At 46.8% G+C, this 25,511-nt stretch overlaps 1 protein-coding gene across 6 annotated transcripts in view; it reads right to left on the bottom strand.

Moving 5' to 3' along the window:
- Positions 1 to 11,852: 11,852 nt before the first annotated feature.
- The window catches only part of LOC103676264, a 67,230-nt gene continuing 53,571 nt past the window's right edge, over positions 11,853 to 25,511 (bottom strand). For 5 of the 6 annotated variants that reach the window (XR_572055.2, XR_572056.2, XR_005838944.1 and 2 more), the window contains 2 exons: positions 19,265 to 19,348; positions 11,853 to 12,185 (listed from right to left, as the gene is read on the bottom strand). Coding sequence is in view for 1 of the 6 variants with exons in the window: in XM_040645425.1 (XP_040501359.1) it covers positions 19,305 to 19,348; positions 20,010 to 20,155 (190 nt within the window). In the remaining 5 variants the exon portion in view is untranslated. Of the gene's footprint in view, positions 12,186 to 19,264; positions 19,349 to 20,009; positions 20,156 to 25,511 lie in introns of all 6 variants that reach the window. The other variant, XM_040645425.1, reaches the window with a different exon arrangement.

Below are 25,511 nucleotides of genomic sequence, written 5' to 3'. Positions count from 1 at the left end.
TATGATATCATATACATAAAACGTGGAGGGGAGAGTAAAATTCAGTCTTTCAGAATGGGTTGTGAACCTAAGTGACTATCAACTTAATACAGACTGCTATATTCATAGGATATTAGCTATGAACTCAATGGTAATCAAAAATCAAAAACCTGGAGTAGATGCACAAAAATAAAGAGAAGGAATCCAAGCATAACACTAAAGCAAGCCATCAAACCACAAGGGAAGAGAGCAAGAGAAGAAAAGAACTGAGAAAAACCACAAAAAGAACCAGAGAACAATTTTTAAAATGGCAAGTAAGTGCATCCCAATAATTACTTTAAATGTAAACGGACTAAGGGCTCCAAACAAAAGACACAGAATGACTGATTGGATAAAAAACAAAATGCATCTGTGGGGCGCCCAGGTGGCTCAGTAGGTTGAGTGTCTGCCTTCAGCTCAGGTCATGATCCCACGGTCCTGGGGTCGAGCCCCACATCGGGCTCCCTGCTCAGTGGGGAGCCTGCTTCTCCCTCTCCCCACTGCTTGTGCTCTCTCACTCATTCTCTCTCTCTCAAATAAAAAAGTTAAAAAAAAAATGCATCTGTATGCTGCCTACAAGAGACTCACTTCAGACCTGAAGACACAGACTGAAAGTGAAGGAATGAACAAAAAAATATTCCATGCAAATGGAAGCAGAAAAAAGCCAGGGCAGCAATACTTCTATCAGACAAAACAGACTTTTATGAAAGGCTGTAGCAAGAACAGGGGGTATTAAATAATGGTTAAAGTATCAATCCAAGAAGAGGACATAACAATTGTAAAGATCTATGCATCCAACATAGGAGCATCTAATTACATAAAGCAAATATTAAAAAACATAAAAAGAGAAATTGACAGTAATATAGTAATAGTAGGAGATTTAATACCCTAACACTTTACATCAATGTCTAGATCATCCAAACAGAAAATCAAGGAGACAATGTCTCTGAACAACACATTAGACCAGGTGGAACTAACAGATACATACACAACATTCTGTCAAATACAGCAGAATACATATTCTTTTCAAGTGCCCAAAGAACATTTTCCATGACAGATCACATGTTAGCCCACAAATCAAGTCTTGATACACTTAAGAAGACTGACATCAGGGGCACCTGGGTGGCTCAGTCAGTTGAGCATCCAACTCTTGGTTTCAGCTCAGTATCAGATCTCAGTATCATGGGATTGAGCCCTGCATCAGGCTCCACGCTGGGCGTAGAGTGTGCTTAAGATTCTCTCTCTCCCTCTCTCTCTGCCCCTCCCCTCTGCTCTTGTGTGTGTGCGCTCTCTCTCTCTCTCAAATAAATAAAATCTTAAAAAAAAAAAAAAAAGACTACAATCAGATCAAGGATCTTTCTGACCACAATGGTATGCAACTAGAAATAAATTACAAGAAAAAAACTGGAAAAAAACACAAACACATCGAGGCTAAACAACATGTTACTAAACAACCAATGAGTTAAACAAAAAATCAAAGAGGAAATAAAAAAAAATACATGGAGACAAATGTATACACAAGGATTCATAATCTTTGAGATACAGTGAAAGCAGTTCTAAGAGGGAAGTTTATAGTGATACAGGCCCACCTTAGGAAACAACAAAAATATCAAAGAATCTAACCTTACAAATAAAGGAACGAAAAAAAGAACAAACAAGACCCAAAGTTAGTAGAAGGGAGGAAATACTGAAGATCAAAGCAGGAATAAATGAAATAGAGACTAAGAAGACAATGGAAAAGATCAATGAAATAAGAGCTGCTTCTTTGAAAAAATAAAAACACTAACAAACCTTTACTCAGACTTACCGAGAAAAGAGACAGGACTCAAACATATAAAATCAGAAATGAAGGAGGAGAAATAACAATTGACACCACAAAAACACAAAGAGTTATAATACTAAAAAAAAAAAAAAAAGTATATGCCAATAAATTGGACAACCTATGAGAAATGGACAAATTCCTAGAAACATACAATCTTCCAAGACGGAATCAAGAAGAAATACAAACTCTGAACAGACCAATTACTAGTTAACAAAATTGAACTGGTAATCAAAAAAACTCCCAACAAACCAAAGTCTGGGACCAGATAGCTTTACAGGTGAATTCTACCAAACACTGAAAGAAAATTAATACCTACTCTTCTCAAACTATTCCCAAAAAATAGAAGAGAAAGAAAAACTTCCAAATTCATTCTATGAGGCATTACTCAAGATACCAAACCAAAGGAAGACATGACAAAAAAAGAAAATCACAAGCTAATATCCCTGATGAACATAGATGCAAAAATCTCACCAAAATATTAGTGAGGTATTCAACAATGTACATTAAAAGGATCATTCACCACCAAGTGGGATTTACTCCAGGACGCAAGTGTGGTTCCATATTTGCAAATCAATGTGATACATCACATTAACAAGAGAAAGGATAAAAATCATATGATCATCTCAACAGCTGTAGGAAAAGCATTTGAAAAACTACAAATCCATTCTTGATAAAAATCTCAACAATGGGTTTAGAGAGAACATACCTCAATATAATAAAGGTGCTATATGAAAACCCACAGCTAACATCATCTACTCATTGATGAAAAACTAAAAGTGCTTCCTCTAAGATCAGGAACCAGAACAGGATACCCACTCTCACCACTTTTACCCAACATAGTGCTGGAAGTCCTGGCTGCAGCAATCAGACAAGAAATAAAAGGCAGACAAATTGGGAAGGAAAAAATAAAACTGTCACTACTTACAGATGACACACTAGATAGAACCTTAAAGACCCACCAAAAAACTATTAGAACTAATAAATGAATTCTGTAAACTTGCAGAATACAAAATCAATATACAGAAATGGTTGCACTTCTATACACTACTAATGAAGTAGCAGAAAGGGAAATTAAGAAAACAATCCCATCTACGACTGCACCAGAAAAATAAAATACCTAGGAATAAACTTAACCAAGAAGGTGAAAGACCTGTACTCTGAGAACTGTAAGACACTGATGAAAGAAACTGAAGACGACACAAACAAATGGGAAGACATACAATGCTCTTGGCCTGGCGGAGTTAGTATTATTAAAATATCCATACTACCCAAAGCAACATACAGATTCAATGCAATCCCTTTCGAAATAACTATAGCATTTTTCACAGAAGTAGAACAAATAATCCTAAAATTCATTTGGAACCACAAAAGACCTCAAATAGCCAAAGCAATCTTGAGAAAGAACAACAAAGCTGGAAACAGCACAAACCCACAATTCAAGTTATACAACAAAGCAGTAGTAATCAAAAGAGTATAGTACTAGCAAAAAGAAAAAAAAAAAAAACAGACACATAGATCAGAACAGGACACAGAGCCCAGAAATAAGCCCACACTTACATGGTCAGTTAATCCACAACAAAAGCAAGAACACACAATGGGAAAAAAGAGTCTTTTCGATAAACGGTGTTGGGAAAACGGAACAGCTACACGTAAAAGAATGAAACTGAACCATTTTCTTATACCATATACAAAAATAAACTGAAAAATGCATGAAAGGTGTAAATGTGAGATCTGAAACCTTAAAACTTCTAAAAGAAGTCAGAGGCAGTCACCTCTTGGACACCAGCCTTAGCAACATATTAATGGATATGTCTCCTGAGGAAAAGGTAAACAAAAGCAGAAATAAACTATTGGGACTATCACAAAACAAAAAGCTTCTGCACAGTGTAGGAAAGCACGAACAAAATGAAAAGGTAACCTACTTAATGGGAGAAGGTATTTGTAAATGATATATTCAACAAGGGGTTAATATTCAAAATATACAAAAAACTTATACAACTAAGGCCAAGAAAATAAATGAACAAAAAAAAAAAAACAATCTGCAAAATGGGCAGAAGACCTGAATAGACATTTTTCCAAGGAAGACATCCAGATGGCCAATAGACACGTGAAAAGATACTCAACATCATTCATCATCATGGAAATGCAAATCAAAAACCACAATGAAATATCTCATTCCAGTAAACATGAGTAGTATCAAAAAGACAAGAAATAAAGTGTTGATGAGGATGTGCAGCAAAGAGAACCCTTGTACACTGTTGGTGGGACTGCAAACTGATGCAATCACTCTGGAAAACAGTACAGAAGCTCCTCAAACAATTAAAAATAGAAACACCACAGATCCAGTAATTCCACTTCTGTGTATTTACCCAAAGAAAATGTAAACACTAATTTAAAAAGATATATGCATCCCTATGTTTATTACAGCATTCTTTACAATAGCCAAGATATGGAAGCAACCCAAGTGACCATGACTAGACGAATGGATAAGGAAGACGTGGTACATACATATACAATGGAATATCACCCAGCCATTAAAAAAAAAATGAAATCTTGCCATTTACGATAACATAGATAGACCTAGAGGGTACTAGGCTAAGTGAAATAAGTCAGACAAATACCATATGGTTTCACTTCTTTATGCAGAATCTAAAAAACAAAACAAAACAAACAACCAACCAAGCACAAAAATATAAAAATAGACTCATAAATATATTGAATAAATTGGTTGCCAGAGGGGAGAGGGTGGGAGGATAGGCAAAACAGGGGAAGGGGATTAAGAGGTACAAACTTCCAGTTATAAAAACAGTATGTCATGGGGTTTCACAGTACAGCATAAGGTATATAGATATATTCAACAATATTGTCATAACTTCGTATGGTGACAGATGGTAAGTACCCTAATGTCGCGAGCACTTCATAATGTTTGAATTGTTGAATCATTATGTTGCACACCTGGAACTAGTGTGTCAACTGTACTTCAGTTATTAAAAAACAAAAAGTGGGCAACAGAAAAGACATTTTTCCAAAAGCGATATACGAATGGCCAACAGGTGCATGAAAAGATGCTCAAGGTCTCTGTCATTAGGCAGATGCAAATCAAAACCATGAGAAGATGCCACCTCACACCTGTGTGAATGTCCTTCATCAAAAAGACAATAGATACTGAGGATGTGGAGCAAAGGGGACTCTTGTGCACTGCACTTGGGATTGAAAACTAGTACAGCCACTCTGGAAAGTACTATGGAGAATCCTCAAAAAACCAAAAACTGAACTACTCTTTGACCCAGCACTTCCACCTCTGGGAATACAGTTGCCTCTTGAACAACACAGGTGTGAACTATGTGAGTCCACTTATATGTGGATTTGTTTCAATAATTATCTGTACAGTACTGTAAAAGTATTTTCTCTTATGATTTTCTTAACATTTTCTTCTCTCTAGCTTACTTTATTGTAAAAATACAGTATATAATACACATAACATGCAAAATATATGTTAATCAACTGTTTATGTTATTAGTAAGGCTTCCGGTCAGCAGGAAACTATTCGTAGTTAAGTTTTGGGGGAGTCAAAACTTACACACAGATTTTTTACTGTGGGGGGCGGTGGCACCCCAACCCTAGCATTGTTCATGGGTCAACTGTATATACAAAGAAAAGGAAAACACTAATTCAAAAAGATAGCTGCATCCTTACGTTCACAACAGCATTATTTATAAGAGGTAAGACATGGAAATAACCTAAGCATCCACCCATGGAGAAATGGATAAGGAAGTTGTGATATATATACATAATGGAATATTATTCACCATTAAAAAAAAAACTAGAAAATCCTGTCTTTTGTGACAACATGGATGGACGCTAAGGACATGACGCTAACTGAAATAAGTCAGATAGTCAAATACCGTATGATCTCACTTATGTGTAGAATCAAAAACAAAACAAAACAAAAAAACCCAAAGTGATAGAAAAAGAGACTAGACTTGTGGTTACCCAAGGTGGGAGGGTTGGGGGTAGGGACTGGAGGAATTGGAGGAGGATGGTCAAAAGATACAAACCTCCAGTTATAAGATAAATAAGTACTAGGGATGTCACGTACAACACGACAGCTAGAGCTAACACTGCTATGTAATACGTAGGAAAGTTTTTAAGAGAATAAATCCTGAGTTCTCTCACAAAGAAAAAGATTTTTTTCTTTTTTTAGCTTTTCTTTTTTTTTTAAGTTTTTTCTTTCTTTTTTTTTTCCTAGCCTTTTTTTTTTATTATACCTAAAAGAGATGATGGATGCTAACTAAACCTATTGTGGTCACTACACAATAAATGTAAGTCAAACCATGATGCTCTACACTTGTAAATGACACATGTCAATTATATCTCAATAAAACTGAGGGCGGGAGAGGGGAGAATGTGATAAATATATAATATACACATATACAATTACAACTGTCCAGTTTAAAATTTGGATCATTTATTAATTACAGTGCGGTATGAATTTGGAAACACTGATCTAAAGCAATGTCTTCCAAATTATATTCCACAGACACTGACGTGCAAGATAATCTATGGGGGAAAAAAATAAGGTTTGGTAGCCAAGAACCTGTAAAGAATGCTGTTAATTCTATCCTCCCTTTGGAAATTCACAACGCACATGAACATACAAAAAGCTCTGAGAAGTCTCCATACCCTGCAGCAAAGACCCACCTTGGTTTAATCCAGTGTTTATTAAATTGGGCATTCATTCTTGAAACTTTGTATCACATAATTCCTATTAACCTGAGAGGCAATATACCCCTAGCCTGATGGAGAAGACACTACTGCCTGTGTTTGGACCCTGGATGGCTCTGCCATTTAGTAACTAGTATTTTCTTCATCGACAAAACGGGGATGGTAATAACAATACCTACCTACATGCAAACCATGAGGGGTTTGTAAGTGTTGATTAACAACCAGCAGAAACAGTGCTCTAAGTGTTAGTGGGAGAGTGTTTTGGGAAACACTGGTACAGAAACTAACCTGTTAGTGTTGGGCTCCTGTCTAAGAGAAGATTACAGACTAGTTGGACAGAGGTATGTAATTATGACACCATTAGGGGCACCTGGGTGACATAGTCTGTTAGTGTCCAACTCTTGGTTTCAGCTCAGGTCGTGATCTCTGGGTCATGGGATCAAGCCCCACATCGGGCTCTATGCTCAGCTCAGGGTCGGCTTGGGGTTCTCTCTCCATCTGCCCCTCCCCCCACCTGAGCACGTGCTCTGTCTCTCAAACAAAAAATTAATCTTAAAAAAAAAAAGACTAGGCTCAAGGATATTGTAATAGTTCAGCTAAACAAAGAAGAAAGGAGCAGTCACACCAGAGAAAAGGAAAACAGGTTTAAGAGTACTTCAAACATAGCAAAATATCAGGTGTGACATTTACAGAAGGTTTAGGCATGGCAAAAAGGAAAAAAAAGGACATTAGGTATGTGGGATGAAAAGGCCAAAGGTGGTAGCAAAAATCCTTGAGATGGATACAAGAGGAGGAGAAGCATATTCTGGGAGGGGATTTGGGTAATTAAATGAGTTCAATTTGAGTTCATGTCGGGTTCAAATCTCTCCTGTACTTGATCTCAGGAGGTGGGGGACAGAAACAGCTCTGGGAGACTTGAATAACGGGTAGCCATTAGAGTTAGTTACAAGAATGACTGGGCTCACCCTTCGAGAGTGTCAACAGGAGGGAAAAGGGCCTCCACTAAGATGCAGGATGGGGTTTTCTCTCTCCCCTTCCCAAAAGGAGATTAGTGTGGGGACTCTGGGAAAGCCAGGCTGTGACACTACGAGGCTCCATTCCCTTCAAAACCCCATTTGCTCCCTCAGCCTTCCACCTCTCCCCACTTGATGAGAGAAGCCTGGGATTTCTATCAGGTAGGAAGGTTTTAGTCGCTTCTCCCTCTTCCACACTGGCCAGAGGATTGCCAAGCTCCACATTCATCCATGAAACTATGTCTGAAATGGCTACTTGACACAGGAAAATCTTTCATAGCTAAATTTATAAGCCCATACATTTTCATTTTCAACATTCATTATGCTCAAAACCCCTCACCCTATCCCTGATGTTCTTCATATCTTTATCCCATTCTTGGCTTAAGTGCAGCCCTGAGCTTACTCAGGAGTGAGAATGAAGTTCAGGATGGGTTAAGGGTCGGAACGTCTGAATATGCACACTACTTCGTAATAAAGAACACTTCTCTTTTTTTTTCTTGCGATGCCCATGTCAAAGTGACTGCCTCAAAACCACCACAACAAAATTTCCTACGTGGAGCGATGACTCTTTCTATTCCCACCTGGATCCGCTGAAATCTCCAGGTAGTCTTATCTCTTCTAATTAGCTGCCTTCCCTCTCTTGCAGCTGAAAACTGAACCAAATGTACATCAGTCATGTCCCTCCCTACGTGCAAGCCTTGTTCTCTTCCTGCTGACTTACCACTTTCAAGCTAATTGCCCCAACCAAGAACAGACATCTGCTGCAGTGTGACCCTGAAAGTCCACAGGGTCACAGTTCGCAGTTTTGCACCCAGGCATCTCCCAGCCAACTGCTGGACACACAAGAGCATCACCGTTTGCCAGGACCAGGGCCCAGCCCAGGGCCTAGCATTTTGACTGCACCCGCCATCTACTATCGTTTCCACAGCAGGGAAGGGCTGCCTGCTCCAAAATGCCCCCCTTAACAAGCTTCACTCCGAAACTGAAATTTTCTGAGTGTCACACCTGTATTCCACAATTAGACGAAAGGCAAAAGAGCAATGATCCTGAAGGCGTTAAACAACAATGTTCTCTCACCTGGAAGCTTGAATGGCCGTTCGCTGAGAGGTGATTTTTAAGCGAACAGGAGAGACTGCCTAAGGAGCCTGAAAGGAGGAGAGAGGGTGCGGTCAGGGGGCTGCCCAAAGACAAACTGCTTCTACCCAACAAAAGTGACCTTCGGGACCCTGACTCCGCGCCAGGCATTGCGCTACACCGGCTCTATATCCACCATCTCATTTAATCCTCAGAATCACCCAATGAAGGAGCATTACTGCTTCCGTATTACAGGCAAGCCAACTGAGTTTCAGGTGTCTATCACCACACAGCCAGTAACGCTGCGCAGGTTTTGCTCCTTCGTTTCCCTGATAACCACGCCGGCGCACAGGTGCTACAAGCCTGGCTCGGGAGACCAAGTGTGGTTCATTCCCACTGCCCCCGGACGTGCCCTGGCGGCTCTGGCGGCTACCAGGGCACAGTCAGCTGTCAAATGCAACGGAACAGTGTGCTGATATATTGGGGGGCAGAAGGACACGCTCCCACAGGGCACAGGGGAAGGGACGGCCCCCACGTACCTGCTAAAGCCATCCCCGGACAGAGCGTGGCGGTCCGAAAGACTGAGCGGGTCTGCGGAGCGGCAAGGAACCTTGGGAAGTAGTTCCTTGCGCACGGCACTCTGGGACAGGGGCGGGGCTGCCCTCAGCCACGCCTACATCCCCGTTTCCAGCCGTGGTCGCTGCTCCAGGGTTCCCCAGGGTAGTTGGGGGATGTATTGCTCTGTGCAGAGCAAAGAGAAGCCAAGAGAACAGCTACACTGACCACTGCCTCTTTGTTTTCTAGCTCCAGCCTCTGCCCCTTCCCCACACCAGAGTTCTTTTATTCTCGTGCGGAAAAATAAAACCACTCAGCAAGTAGTCCTCCTTGTATTTTTATTTTACGCTAACCGACAGTTTTCAAACTTAAGAGCCAAGCATTTGTTACTTTGGTTCTTTGATTTCACCCTCCTTTGGGGTAGGATTCCCAGAGAAAATACGAGTCACCCAGTTGCACTTGAATTTCAGGTAAATGACAATTTTTTCGTATACGTCCGAAACACTGCAGAGGACGTAATTACGCTAGGAATTCTCTGTCATTGATCTGATTCGGATTGAACTGAGCATCCTGTATATTTGCTACGTCTAGCCAAAGCCACTCTGGGAAAGTAGAGGCCTGTTTTCTGACACCCTCGAGCAGGGTAGTACCAAGGGGGAAAATGTGTATGTCGTTGTGAGATGGGAGATTATGTTAATATTTCACATTACCATCTTCCCACACAAATAAAAATGCACACTTTTCCTAAATGTTTTTAAAGGAAGCATAATAGGGGCATTTTATCCGTACAATCCATGGAGATGGTCAGGAATTGATTTGGAACAAATGAAACTGTCATATTTTGTGTAAGGTAGGAAGCACACATTTCTGTAAGAACAGTTACCGCAAGCTGCTCTCTTGTAACTGTGCTTTAGTCACTGACATTCAGACCATGTAGACACAAGGGAATTCAACCAAAGAAAATTCAGCAAAGCTCCAGTGGTCCCTCGTCACACACATGCACACTGGCGCTTGTTTAAGCAAGCAGAATGGCAAAGTGCTCTGAAGTGAGGTCTTCACTCTTCGTGTGAACCCGGACAAGTTACTTCACGTCTCCACACCTCAGTGAAGGATCTGGCACGAAAATGCACGCCGTGGTATGAACTCTTATAGTCAGAACTGGTGACTGAACTGAGGTGGCCGATGTGAGAGCTTCCAAGCAATTTAGATCCGCTGAGACTGCGCTGGCTTCGGCAGCACGTGGACCAGATCCACTGAGACAAGGGGATCGGTTACTCACCCTTCTGAGTGAGAGAAGCCTGAGTGAGGAAGTGGGACTACAATGGAACATTTCCAACAGGTTATTCATAAAAGCAAAAAGGCCGTGTTTGGAACAACTGCACCTTACCTCGTGTTTGCCCTTAACCCACGTTCTAGAGGGGTCTCTGCCCTCGACTTGGGATGGCATCCCGGCAGAAAAGCAGGGCCCGCAGCGAACAAGGGAGATCGAAAGTGCATGACAGTTTTTCCCAAAGATGCACCAGAGCCGGCGGTACCCAACTGTCTCGGACCCTCCTGCCACTCCCATCCCTTCCCTAAGCATCTTCCCTCCCCCGACCTGATTAATATTCCTTCCATTTCACACTTCTCCCTCGGGATCGAAGTTGCCATAGTCACAAGCAGCTGCCTCCCGCGTGATAATACTGTGACCACTCAGGCGCTAACCTGGACCTCCAAACCCATTTTCGTACCCTTTATCCTTTGTGTGTGTGTGTGTGTGTGTGTGTGTGTGTGTGTGTGCCCGAATACAAGAATCTGAGACGGAAGATAACTTTAGCCTTGAGAGAAAGGTTGGTGTTTCTTAGAACTAATGGGCTCTTTTTGGCCTGCATCACTGGCATAACCAAAGCCCATTCTAAGTTTGCCTCTATTGTGCCCAAAAAGAGATTCACCCAGGGGCGCCTGGGTGGCACAGCGGTTGAGCGTCTGCCTTCGGCTCAGGGCGTGATCCCGGCGTTATGGGATCGAGCCCCACATCAGGCTCCTCCACTATGAGCCTGCTTCTTCCTCTCCCACTCCCCCTGCTTGTGTTCCCTCTCTCGCTGGCTGTCTCTATCTCTGTCAAATAAATAAATAAAATCTTAAAAAAAAAAAAAAAAAGAGATTCATCCAAGAAAGGGCCTTCATTCTGCCCTGGGCTTTAGGCCTGACTCAAGGTCCCCTGGGCAGTAAAGGACAACAATAGGACATTTTTTTAATCTGTCATCAACTAGGGCCTCTATGGCACTGGTCTTCCCTCACAGTGCCTAGGTGGGGGTTCCCACGTGGCCCCCTCTGACCATATTCTACCCCAACGAAGAAGAAAACAAAGATTCTCTGAAGGACTGACTCTTCTAAGAAGGGTCAGAAATATCCCCTTGCATTCTACCGTCTCTAGAGCCACAGACACTCTAAAATGGGCCCCACTCACCAAGGACTGCACGTGTTTAAATGATCTTCCCGCAGTGCCAGCATGTTCTTTAGATATGTGACAATGACCCAAGCAAGCAACGGGTGAAGTTCCAGAGTTTCTCAGGTATGCCCTATGTGTTTCTAGGCATTGTAGGCTGATAAAAGGAGTCGGCACCTGCCTTCAAAGAGCTTACAACACCAGACAGTCCCCCAAGTGGGCCTTCAAGTGGGTAAGTTTATTTAGTTTGGGGGGAGAGGGGTTTCCCACCAGGCCGGCTTCGCCATGTCGGCCACCCTGGGACCCAGCAGATTGTAGCCTGTGACGGCTAGAGCAGTAAGGACCTCAGTCAGAGAAGGCTCTCAGCAGTTGAGTATTTAACCTTGGGAATAGAGTAAAATGGTGGATGACCTTAGGGGACCAGCACCCCTGATTCTCCGCTTGTCATATTGATTTCCACACCACTTCTGCGAGGCATAAATTCCTCCAGGTCTCCTTTCCTCAATTTCTCCGTTTCTCTTCATCTGTAGCTCCTGGAGAGATGGGCCTCCTATTCAGGCGTAGAGGACAGAAATGGGGCAAAGAAAGGAGGAAAATTGACTCCGGGTCCTGCTTTCTTTCTAACCAAGAGTCCTGACTTTTGCTCTCAGGACTGGGGAGAAAAGGGAAGGAGTAAACATAAGGAGTCATGATGTCATTAGGCATCGGACCCGAACTCCCTCTTCCTTCCTGTTCAGAACTACAGGAAAAGTCAAGGTCAAAAGCAAAACCAGGTTGGAAAGGCGAGCAGAAAAACCATCAGGCAAAAACCAGTAGCAGTTAACCCTCCTCAACCAGATGTTAAATACACTTATTATAGCAATAAATAATAACGCAGGATGGAGCATACATGGTGTAAACACCTTTAATACAATTCTAATTTTCGCTTTGCTTCAAGAGCACCGATTGTTATGGCAACAAAACAGAAAAACAGATCACGGTATTAATTTCATATCTCGGCTTCATTTGCTCCACGTTTGCAATACAACACATGCATAACAAACAGCCCGGGCCCAGCCGAAGCCGAGAAAACACGCCCGCCACAGAAGGGCACAACGGAGCACCCTCTCGGCCTTGAGTTTTGTTCAATAAAAAATAAATACTAATTTTCTACAAAGAATAGAAGTTTGGTTGCCCACACAATCTGCCATTTGATTGCTAACACTTGAGCGGCCCACCATCCCGCTCTTGCCAGCCCAACGATACAAGGGAGAATGAGGACAGCATCTCCTGCAGAAAGCTGTCACACCAAGTTTTTTAGCTCAGGAAACTTAAACTCGGCTGATCTATCTCTCGGCTCCCGTGTGTCTGGGCCCCTGTTGCACCCACCAACCCCCCCAACACCCACCCAGCTCACTTTGTACTTTATGGCCAGAGTGATCCTTTCAGAACAAAAGTCGGATTCTTCAGTGCGGAAAAAAAGGAACTCTCAGACTGCTGGTGGGAGAAAAAAACGGTAGAATCTTCCTTGGGTAGAAACTTGACAAGATCTAGCAAAGTTCAACATTCTCAGGATCTGTGACCCAGGCATTCCCTTCTTGAGTATAGAACTCTGGCTCATGTCTCCAAGGAAATATGTCTGAGACTATTCATTCCCACATTGTTTACAGCAGAAAAAAATTAGAAGCCATCAAATTTTCCATCAACAAGAGAAAAGATGGATTATGAGTATATAGATGGTATGCTGTGTGTATCTTACCACAGTTTTTTCAAGTAAATAAATTAAAAGGACGATGCAGGGATTCCTGTGGTGCTGGCACTGTTCTGCATCTCGACTTTATCAGTGTCAGTATTCTGGGTGTGACCTCGTACCATTGTTTTGTACAACTTAGAAAAATAATCCACAAAGAGGAATAAGTTTGGGAACAGGGGTGAGTGGGGGGTGATTAGATCAATCGGGACACACGGACATCGAGCTGCCTTCCAGGTTATACATTGTCAGCTCGATGCCTGGCGCTTTAATGTTCACTAAATACTTGATCCTTGTGGTGATGGCCCCTAAAGATGCCATGCCCTAATTCCTGGAACCTGCAAATATGTTATATTACATAGCAAAGGGGAATTAAGGTTGCAGATGGAATTAAGGTTGATTATCAATGGATCTTAAATCAGGGGATGACCCTGGATGATCTGGGCAGGCCCAATGTCATTACAAGGGTCCTGAAATGTGGAAGGGGAAGATAGAAAAGTCAGTGTCAGAGCTGTGCAGTGTGAGAAATACTGCCATTGCTGGTTCGGAGGATGGAAGGAGGCCACAAGCCAGAGAATGTGTACCTTCTAGAAATTAGGAAAGGCAAGAAAAAGAGCCTCCCCTACAGCCTTCACAAAGGAATACAACTCTGTCAACACTTTGGTGTTAGCCCAGTGATCTCAATTTTGGACTTTTTACTTCAAAACTTAATGATAATAAATTCATGTTGTTTAAGTCACTAGACTTGTGGTAATTTCTTACAGCACCAGTAGGGAACTAATAGAATACTTACTGCGTAGTAGGACCACTGGTTTGGGAAGGAGCTGGGTGAAGTCCCCGTCAAGTCCCAAATCCCTCAGTGAGGAAGGGAGGACCAGGTGGATAAGAAAGAAATCAAAGATATCTCAAAATTGTAACTGAATAACAAATCGGAAACTAAGCCCATCCTCACCTCACTATCAGCGTCAGACAACAGGAAGCACTAGAAACATCCCTTAGAGGGAAAAATAGCAAGTGGACACCAGGAATGTTAGGCAAACTACCGTCTTCTCGGGCCTCACAGAATGGACTGCTCCACCATGGCCCAAGACAGATAGGCCCGCGGCCCTTCCTCTTTGTTGGCTGCCTGAGTAGGGCCTCACTTTGGGAAAAAGAGATCTGACCTGAAAATGGAATTCCAAGCTATTTCTTTCATAACAAAAATAGCACTTGGTATCGCCGTGTATTTTAGCCTTAAGTGCACACGTAGCGTCCAGGGAACGTCTGCTGGTTGGATAGATGCTAGTGTGCTTGTCTTATAGGGACCCCAACTTCCCATGTCTCCACATTTCTTCAGGACCCACTATGGTATATATCCCATATTTATGCCCAGATTGGGCCTAGAAACAGTCGATGTCCTGGGGAGGGGGACAGAAGTGGAAACCAACACTTAGAATATGGTAAATCCATAGATCACAGAGCTTTGAAACATCTGGACTCTGTCTCAAAGTGGTTGACTCCAAAACTAGGAGTTCAGAGATCAGGGTCCCAGGCGTGGGTCACAGAAGCTGGAGTGATCTTTTGTTCTTCAGAACATTCTAGTTTATGATGACCGTCATACATGATAGAACAAGAGAACAAGAACCAGGAGTGGATGAGAAAGAGGAAACAAGGGCAAAGATGAACGAGTAGAGATAAAATGTGAACAGAAATGAGACTAGAACCCCAAATTCAGTTCTACATGCTCTGAGCTATGGAGGAGCCAATGGGAAAAGGGACGCTTACCCAGATCAAAAAATAAAAGCAAACCAGCCACTCAGTAGAAAAACAATTAGACACTATTCAAGGATAAGACGAAGAAATTCTCCCGAGGATCCTTGCAAGAGAAGAACGTTTAACGTACTGATCAATGTCCTCAAAAGCTTCCTTCTAGAATAATGAGTTCCTTGGGACTTCTTTTAGGCTGGTGGCTTCACACCAGTATGAAACTGGGCTCCTCAGGAACCACAATGCACTAGGCACCAGGTGTGCAGTTCTCAGTGGCTCTGGCTAAACTCCTAGAACTATTTCAGATCATTGAGGTGTATGGAAGGACTATGGATCTTTCAGTGATCTTTATTGAATATTGTTTCCGACTGGCTTCAAGATACCACATGAAGACATTTCTGACAACTTTTCTTTTTACGTTCATCCCAAATAGTAAAGAAACAAAATGAAACAGAAATATGGACTTCATCTTCAACGAAATGGAAGGATTTTTGTAACAGAATGACACAGAGGGAAGGCAAAAAAGCAGATAGAAATGACCAAGCTGGGAGCAGGAAGGTCACACCTAAGGGATCACAGTAAAGAGTTGGATTAAGAAGAAAGCAGATTTACCCTGACGCCCAGAAGGGCACCCCCAGGACCAGAGGCACAGGCGCAGTGAAAAGCAGGAAAGTGAAGGAGTAAAAGTGAAAAGTGTGTTCGAAGGTCTGTAGGAAGAGAACTTAGACTCCCAGGCCCTAAGTCCACCCATTCTGGCAATCAATGCACCCCACCACCCAGGAAGAGAGGGGACTCATGGTTGCCAGGCATTGAGGAGGAGGTGGTGGAGGGCCCAGGACCCGACATAAGGGAGTTGAATGAAGGCTTGCTCACTGACAGGGGAGACAACCCATCCTCTGCTCCTTCCTGGCTCCAGAACTGCAGCAAATAGGGGGAAATTCCAAGGTAGGGAATAGAGGATCCTTCTCTTAAGAAACTGATCCACCCCTTGAAAAAAGAAAGACCCACAGCTAATGACACATGAGGGGACTCCAAGAAGAAAAGCCACTGGCCACTCATTCCACCCCCAACACAGCTCCCAAGGCAGGCAGCCCCACGGGGGCATGCAGGGCTCCCATCAATTGCTTGTACATCATCTTAAATATGAATGGACCGCAAAGGGATTGGAGGAATGAGTTCATTGTGCAGGAGAGGTAGCAACACAAACAATGGAACTTGGGGAAAACAGAAATTTCAAGGAATAGAATAAAACTTACGGGAAAAAACTGCCCATAAATAAAATCTGCAACTGGATAAGGAAAAACCTAAACAGATGACAGAATAATGCAGTTATTAACTCCAAGAAAAATAAAAGTTGAACGAGAAATAAAATATGGTCACGGTGCATTGCCTGACTGAGCAATGAACAATATTCACAGAGTCACCACAGAAAATATGGAAGAAAGAGCTAATAAAAAATGTGATTTAACCAGAGTGGGAGGATAGGAAAAGAGACAGGTGTAAGGAAGTAAAAGTCCTCCTCTTCCACAAAACTGATGAATCACAATACAGAATACTTATATTATTTAGGAACGTGGCATTAAATATTACAAGAAGTAATAAAGATAATGAAAAGTATTCTTGAAGAAAGAAGATGGTAATAAGAGCCGGAGGAGTCCTTTTTTTCTGATTTAAATTTGTAGTTATTTAACTTGTTTGACAACGTGCATGCTTTACTCAGATAAAATATTGATTTAAAAAATGTAACAAGTCTGTCAGCCACACGTGGAAGGTATTAAGTGGTGGTCAATTTACAATCGCATTGCCTAGGATTCAGCCGTTTGACCGAGCCAGCGCGGTAGGGACGTTGAGTTACCACAATCCGCTGAGCTGGGGAACGGAAGGCACATATTCAGCTCTAACTGTGGGCTCCGTGAAGGCGGGGATCATGCCAATTATGTCCACTAACCATGCAGCCACACCTGCCGCACTAAATAATCATAGCTAACGTCATTGTTATTTACCACTTGCTATGTGCCAAGCATTTTATATATAGCAAGCCATTTAATCCTGTCAACAGCCCACTGTTACCCCCCATTTCATAGCTGAGACAACCGAGAGACAGGATTTGATTCCAGGCTGACACCTTCCCTCTCGATGACTGTGTGCCCAGTAAATATCTGGGGAAGGACGATGGTCCAGGCAAAGCAGGAGGGAGGAAAAATTAACAGGAAGAGAAAAAAAGGAAAGAAAGTCCAGCTCTCCCTAGAAAATAATTCGGAATCTGATATAATGCAAAAAGCTCTCTAAAATTCCACTCCAGAGAGCAGGAGTGTTGTCATTTTAGCCTAGAAAAACTTGGAAGCACATCTCTTCAAAAGATGCTTCCAGAGGATCCAAACCCAGCACCTCTAGACTGGCTAGTTGGGGGCAATGCTGCTTCCTGGCGTCTTCTCCTAAATTACCTCGCTGCAAAATGTAGCTGAATTGACGACAAAGGCCACTCACTCCATGAGGGGGAGGCTAGTAGGACCATGGGCGCCTGACCTCAGGGGCTCACCATCTAGACCCGGAGACAATGTCTGCATGTGTAATCCCAGTCTTCCCTTTTGAAAATAAGAATCCATGTACCAGTGATAAAACAGGATTTCTCTGGCTCCACCCCCTGCCATCCCTGGGCCTTGGCAACCCCAGCCTGAGAACCTCTCCCACGTGCTCATGAGCGCCGTCCTTGGCCGCCAGGGGCTGGCCGTGGTCCACCTCTCCCACTTGCCTCCGGCGGCCACCAGGTCAGCTGCTCACAAACTCCCACGTGTCACTCCGTTGGTGTGGGAATCACAGGGCCCGAGCAGGAGCTCTTCTCCCTTTCGTCTGCACCCCACTGCAGCTTCCAGGCAGGCCCTCAGCAGCGATCCACATGGGACAGGTCGCTGATCACCCGGGGGGGGCCACCTTGGTTCCTGTGCCCCTCAGATGTGATGGGAAGATGCGAGCGGTAACTGAGCCACAGAGGAGGACAGGGTCTGGATAAAAGTGACATGGAACCTTCCAGAAGAGTGGGCTCCAAGCAAGGGTGCAATAGATAGAGCACATGATATTGCACGTGAAACTAGGTATACTGAGCCAGAAGGACATGGAGGAGAGCATGAGACGAGGCTCCAGATCTTAGACCATGCACACCAGGTCAAACAGCGTAAAGTGGGAAAGAATCCAGTTCTGGGAATCCCTCCTATAGCTCTGTTCACACATAGCCTGGGGCAGATAAACCCTGAGATGGCTCCACACTCGTTCCAACCGCCTTCTTCCTTGCTGCCCTTTACAAAGGGGCCTATGAAATAAATCCATTCCCCATCTCCTTTAAGGCTACGGTTGGCCATGTGACGGTGTCGGGCCATTTACATGGATGTGTGTCCTGGAGAGGGTTTCCCTTTCATACACCCCCTCAGCGCATGCACACACGTGCATGCACACACATACAGGCAAATTCTCAAAAGCAGAAAGCTTTGAGGTTGCACCTTCACTTTCTTCCATTCTAGCTGAAATACAGGAGTGACCTTGGAGCTGCAGCAGCCACCTTTCCACCAGGAGGAGCCATACAAGAGGGTGGCAGGACAGGAAGACAGAGGGACATCCTCAAGCACTCCTGAACTGCCTGCCTCCGGACTTCTCATTACATTGAAGAAAAGGAAGGAAGGAGGGCACCTGGGTGGCTTAGTCATTAAGTGTCTGACTCGATCTTGGCTCAGGTTTTGATCTCACGGTTGTGAGTTCAAGTCCCGCATTGGGCTCCACGCTCTAGGACAGAAGAATCTTGTTTAAGCTGTTATAAACATGTTTATATTTATATTTAATCTATTCCTTGCAGGAAAATGCATTCCCAGGCACTTCATGATTACCTGCAATATAAAATGGGAACAGTAGATATGGGAGTGGTGACATAAATTGTGAGCCGTCCACAGCATGAAATACTATACAGTGTTAACAAGGATGGTATAAACACACACGAACATAGGGACATGGGAAGATCTTACAGTCTATTGTCAAGTAAACTAAATCAACAGAACAATATGTACTACGGACCCATTTATGTGATTTTCAAAGTTTTATGTGGGCATGTATATTTCTATCTATTATCTATCTGTGAATGTATAAATAAAGCAAGTGCATATACCAACCGTCAACAATGATTATTCCTGAGGTTGTGGGAGAGGAGGGTCAGGCTGGGGGTGAAACGGGGTTTCGCTCTTCACTCTGTGCTTCTGGGGAAAAGTAGTTGAAAGGTACAATGTTAGTTTGCATCTTCCCTTTGGGTAATTAAGTTCTTTTTTTATGATTTTATTTATTTATTTGAGAGAGAGAGAACACGAAAGACACAGCCTGAATGGAGGGGGCGGGGCAGAGAGGGAGGGAGAAGCAGACACCCCCCCACACCCTGAGTGGGAAGCCCGATGTGGGACTTGATCCCAGGACCCTGGGATCATGACCTGAACTGAAGGCAGATGAGACGCTTAACCGACTGAGCCACCCAGGCGCCCCTGGGTAATTAAGTTCTAAGTCTCACTAACCTGAGCAGAGTTAAATGCTTTTGGGAGGCCATCCTCTCGAGGTCTAGGACTCTCGAATTCCAAATACCCCAATCAACCCCATACCACAGAGAGAGAAACAGACGGCTATGTGACAGGGAGCCCCCCGGGACTGCCATGTTGACAGCACGACCTCTGGGTTTCTGCCCTGACACCCCAATCAAATAAGCATGTGGGTCAAAGAGCTGATTTCATGACACCGAAATGTGCCAAAATGCCTTGCGCACTTCAGGTGAGGGACCCTCCACAGCCTGAGCGCATCTGGCCCAGGCCGTGCGCCCCATGAGGTTGGGGGAAAACCCCACTTGGACCCCAGCCCTACCTCCTCTCCACCAACCTAGGAGTCTGGATGGAGAGATGCCCATCACTTCTCCGCAGCACCAAGGAGCGTCCTGGTGCGAGGGCACCGGCCTGTTTCCGACTTCCTGGGCTCTCCCAAGTGCGGGTCTGCTGAACACCATTAGCAAGCTGAATGGATGTGACCTGTAAATTACACAGCTGCTCAGAAGGATAATTGCTCTGTAATCTAAACCGTAATGGGTGTGCTGGAGAGCGAGTGTTCAACAGGGGCTGCCCTGCATGCCTGAGGACGTCCACAAGCATGGTTCCCTGTGAACTGGTCCCCGGCTGGGCACGTGGGGGCCCAGGGTGGTGAGAGCACCAGAGGGTCTGGTCCCGGAGGAAGAATCCACGGGCACACTGGTGCAGGGAGCTGACCGAATCCTTCAGAGGCTTTATGTCAAGTGAGTGCAAATTAATAACAGTGCAGATCAAGTGGATGAGAGGTGTGGGGCAGACAATTTCGCATCAAGGATGGCATGAGAGCCTGTGGGAGAAGCACAGGTCTCACTCGTCGTGGTCCCTGCGGTCCTCTCCCGCTGGATTTCTTGCCTCTTACCGCCACGTCACACTTCTGTCTGAATCCCCAACCACTCCCCACCTACCACGCGCACAACCCTGAGCTGGGCTGATGCCAAAGGCAGCCTGGTGTCTGCGCATGCGTGAGCGGGAGGGGGTGCATCTCTGAGCCGGACAGGGGCCACAGGGGGGCTGTCAGCAGCAGGTCAGCAAGCACGGGAGGCCAACAGTGCCACAAACAGCGATGAGCACCTGCGGATGGGGAGAGCTGGGACTGGAAGGGCACCGCAGAAGGCTGCAGGGGAATCCTGCTCTGCCGTCCGGTCCGCAGGGGGAGGTGGTCAGAGCTGGGACCGTGCATCCTTCCATCTGTGGCTGAGGCTGGGTGACTGAGGTTCTCTTCTCACGTCTGCCTGTGGGGCTTTTGCAGAGGCTGAAGGGCCCCTGGAAGCATGTGATGGGGTGAGACCGAAGGGCTGGGGGTTCATCTGAGGATACTGTGTCATTGCACTGCACCCCCTTCATGGTGGTTCCAGAGACCCCAGGAATAAGCTCCCCCACCCCACCTCCTCCCCCATCTCCCAGACCCTTCTGCACCCCAGGCACCAATCTGGGCCTGGGTCCCCCCTCCTTCTCCTGGAGGGGGCTGGGAGAAGAAAGAGGGGCACAGATCCCCATCATCTCAACCCTGGCCACTCCCCCCAACTTGCAGCCTTGAGGACACTGAACCCCCTCAGCAGCCTCTGGCCCTGCCCATCTGCCACCTGCTTCCCCCCACCAACCAAACTGGAGCTTTTAAAGGAATCAGCTTTAAAAAGGGGGGAACCCCAACCCTCCAAGTAACAAAGAATCATATAATTACTTTGCAGCTACTTGTCCTTTGTAATTTGATGCTTGTGTTGCAATAATTACACATTTGGTAGAGTTAGCGAGTCACAGTGCTTGGGTGGCCCATCAGGGACACCTGTTTTCACATGGAGAAAAAGTCTGAGAGGGAGCCTGGCTGATGGAGGGCCCCAGACCCAGATGGGACAGGTGGGGGCAGGAAACGCAGGGCAGGAGTGCAGGTGAGGCTGGGGGGAGCCACAAGGGACTGGAGCAAGTATTTACTGGGGGCCCACAGTAAGGGGGCATGCAGCCCCGATATCCGAGTGCACACGGCTTGTGTGTGAGCCCCACGCCTGGCAGCATCTCCAGTGCCCACGGGCTCCAGTCCCAGCTCACTCAGAGGCCAGCTCTCACCTGCCTCCCACCTCTGCACCCCCATGGAGGCTCCGTCCCACTCAGTCCTCCGCAAACTCCTGCCTCCGCCCTCCTCGGGCTGGGCCACATCCATCCATCCTCCACATGACCTTCAGACAATCCTCTAAAAAGGCAAATTTGGCGCAATGATTTCCTGCCTGCCATTCGTTGGCTTGGCATTGGCTGCAGGAGAAAATGCAGGGCCCTGGCGTGGCCTACCTGGTGGTCTGGCTGCCCCCGTGGTACCCAGAGTAGGAGGGCTGGGGCTGCCTTGTCTTGCCAGACAGGAGCTGAGATGTGCCCTCCTGTCCAAGTAGGTCAGCTGCTGGGCTGAGCCCGTGACCGGGCTCTATTTCCTGAGCACCCCCCTCAGGGCCGGTCCCGGAGGGCACAGAGAGAGCTGGCGAGAGAGGGCCAGACGCTGGGTGACTCCCGACCCACCACGGCATGTGGCCCACATCACCCCACGTCTCCCGACAGCCCTGACCCTAGATCCGCTGCCTCTCCCTCCTACCTCATCTCTGCAGGCCATCCATCAGAAACTTAGCGCTGCCCTGAAAGGACATGCTTCTGAGCAGCTCTCACCTCTGCAGAGATGTTCACTTCTGTCCACACCTCCCTGGTCTCCCCCCTGAGCAGTCCCCTCTGCCCAGAGCCTTCTGCAGCTCCCCTCACCTGGAGGGGCTCCTGCCCCTCTGACCCCTCGCTGGGAGCCTTGCTTTCCCTGCTCCCCCCACCAGGACCTTTCTCAGCATCCTTGCACCAGAACGAATGTTCCATGAGCAGGGGACTCTTCACTGCTTGCTTTCTTCCTGGGACGTCTCGTCACAGGTTCTCAGTGAGGAGTTGCTGAGTGGCTGACTGATGGCACCCTGTCCTGGATCTACATAGGGTTTGTCAAGACCCTGCCCGTGCTCAAGGCAACGCTGCAAGATTCAGGGGTTGGCTCGTTCACTGCCTCTCTTCCTTGGGCCCTTGGGTCAAGGGGTACTTTTGTAGAGTGGGGGCTCTTCAGACATTGAGGAGGGAAGACGGGGCACAAAGGAGGGACAGACAGGAGGCATCTCAGCCCTCAGGCAAGAAGGGGGGCTACTCAGTCCAGGCAGCATCTGTGTCCAGTCAGAGGGCGAGTGGGGGCTGGGGCTCCCCGGCGCAAAGCTGTGGCCCCGGGAAGCGTGGCTGAGCAGGGCCAGGGAAGGCCTGTGGCAGATGAGGGCCGACCGGTAGGGGTGGGTGGGTGGCGGGTCCCAGCCAACCCTGATCCCCCGGCTGCCCTGGGGTGCAGGTAGGACAGAGGACAAGTTGACAGAGGTCCCAGTGCACTTCGCTTGGTACAAGGAGCCAAAGACCCCTGGTCGTGGGGGTGTGTTTTGACCTTCGCAGCCCCACGTCTCCTAGTCTACAGGCGCTTCTCCTATTCCTGGGGACACTGTGGGTCCAGGCTTGGTGAAGCCAGCCCTGAACCCAGTCCTGGCTCAGGAGGGCCTGGGGTCTCTGACACAGTCCTTCCTCGCCTCTTCCAGCATCTGGAGGCTCCTGGCATGGCTTGGCTTCGTCTTCACACAGCCTCCTCCTGTGTCCGTGTGTCCTTTCCTGTCTCTTAGAAGGACACTCTCATTGGACTTAGGACCCACCCTAATCCAAAAGGATCTCATATTGATTCTTCATTATATCTGCAGAGACCCAATTTCCAAATACGGTCACATTCTGGGGGTCCAGGTGGACACGAACTTGGCGGTCCCGCTATCCAACCACTACAGCTCCTGTGTGCGGACATCATGCTGCTGTTTCCCTCATTAGCTGACCGACTTCACAGGCCGTGGTTCTTAGTCTCACATTCAAGAAGAAACAGGCTGGAAGACACGGGTTGCCCCTGGCCACACACACACACACACACCCCGGGACGGCCGCCAGCGTCCTTGCTTATCCCACTGGGCTGGGCTGCAGCTAAGATGGGGTCCTTCCCGGGATGGGGTCCACAGCCAGGGAAACGGCCAGACTGCCCAGCGCTGTCAGCTATGGACCTTCTTGGGGTCTGTGATTGAGTGTGTGGGGGTGGGGGGCTAGCCAACAGCCTGAACTGCTGAGCATTATATAAACCCGGACAACAGAGAGGCACAGAGAAGCCAGCTCAAGAGTCCGCCCCCCTCTGCCTGCTGTGGAGGATGAAATCCAAAGGCAAGGCCAAGGTCAGCAGGGCCCGTTTCTCAGCAGAGGCCCACGGGGAGGAAAGGGCATCTTCAAAGTTTCCCTTCATTCAAATAACAATCACGTTCCACCCTGTGCAGTCCGTGTTTTGAGTCCCGGTTTCTAGGAAGAGTTTTAAGCACTTGGTCCTCTGGGCTTTAAAGAGGGTCAGTCACCTGGTGGCCGCACAGAGCACACAGATTTAGAGAGAAATAGAAGACACCAGCCCTGCCCTCAAGACCTGATGCAGAGATTTTGGGGAGAGAGGCAGAGACGCTGAGAAGAAATGCACCAAGAACACCACACAGTGGCCATTCGGGGGGCAGCTTCTTGGCTGTAGTGACCACGCAGAAGAAAAATGAAATGAGGCCAGAACTTTCCATGTGAATGACCACTCAGAGCAGAAGGGAATGGCATCGCTGGTTAAGAAAAAAAATCAAGTAGTAGGTGTCAGACCACTTATTAAGCACGGAGGCTCTTTGTCCGCTTTTCCAGGATTCACGTCGAGGATGAGTCTCACGTTCCTGGCAGGAGGAATCAGAAGGGGCTCACGGTGACGCAGCCTGGAGAAGGCTTCTGCGAATGGCTCATCCTGAGGGCGGGCGATGACGGGCCGTGGGTCTGGGGATACCTGCAAGGCTGCGAGCAAACACCGTGAACAGCCGGCAGGCAGTCCCCAGGACGAAGCAGGCTGGGCCACCTGCCGGGGACACCTTTCCTCGGGTTCTGGTTCTAAAGTGCCGAGCAGTCTCTCAGGAAAGTCAGACACCACTTCTTATATTGAAGCGTCCAAGGTGTGGTCATTGAGTCCCTCCCGCATTTCGTCTACACTCGTTCCTTTGCTGACCTCAAGTTAAATGCCTCCCATACGTGGACAACTGTCGCCTTTGCTTCCGCTGCCTGGATCTCTCCTCTGAGCTACAGCCTGGAATACCCAGCTGCCGCGTCAACATCTTCGGTAGGACTTCAAATAGGCCTTTCAGACCTACGTCCAAACTCTGGCTGATCTTCCCTCAGTTAATGACAACATCACCCTTCCAGCGAGCCAGCCCAAAAGCCTGCGCACTTGGCGCCCGCCTCTCTTTTCCCGGGATTCAACATCCGGTTTGTCAGCATACGGTGCCACTGCGTCTCGCGCGGCCGCCATTATCTTCCGCCTGGAGTTCTGGGGTAGCTTCCACTCCTGACTGTGCTACGTGGCTGCATCTCCCCCTCTCCCTCCCCCCTGGGACACACTGTCCTGCCATCATCCCTCTGGCTGACTGTCTGCAGCCACCTTGACCTCCTCGCTGGGCCTCCGGCCCGCCACACACGTTCCCACCATGGCTGCTTCCTCCACGAGGAAAAGCTCTCTCCCCAGATGGCCTTCCAGTCTCGACTCAGATGTCGCCTTCTCCCTGGGGCCCAGCGTGACCAGTCCTTCAGCCACCGAACGCCAGCACCGTCCATTCCTGACACCCGCCACGCCTGGTCTCCCGCCGCTGCTCCTCTCCGTGGTGCAGATACCCCCCCCCCCCCCCCCCCCCCCCCCCCCCCCCCCCCCCCCCCCCCC

The sequence above is a fragment of the Ursus maritimus genome, unplaced genomic scaffold (assembly GCF_017311325.1).
Source record: "Ursus maritimus isolate PB19 unplaced genomic scaffold, ASM1731132v1 scaffold_31, whole genome shotgun sequence".
Lineage (NCBI taxonomy): Eukaryota > Metazoa > Chordata > Mammalia > Carnivora > Ursidae > Ursus > Ursus maritimus.
Note: the sequence above shows the minus strand (reverse complement) of the source record. Positions and strands in the feature narration are given on the sequence as shown.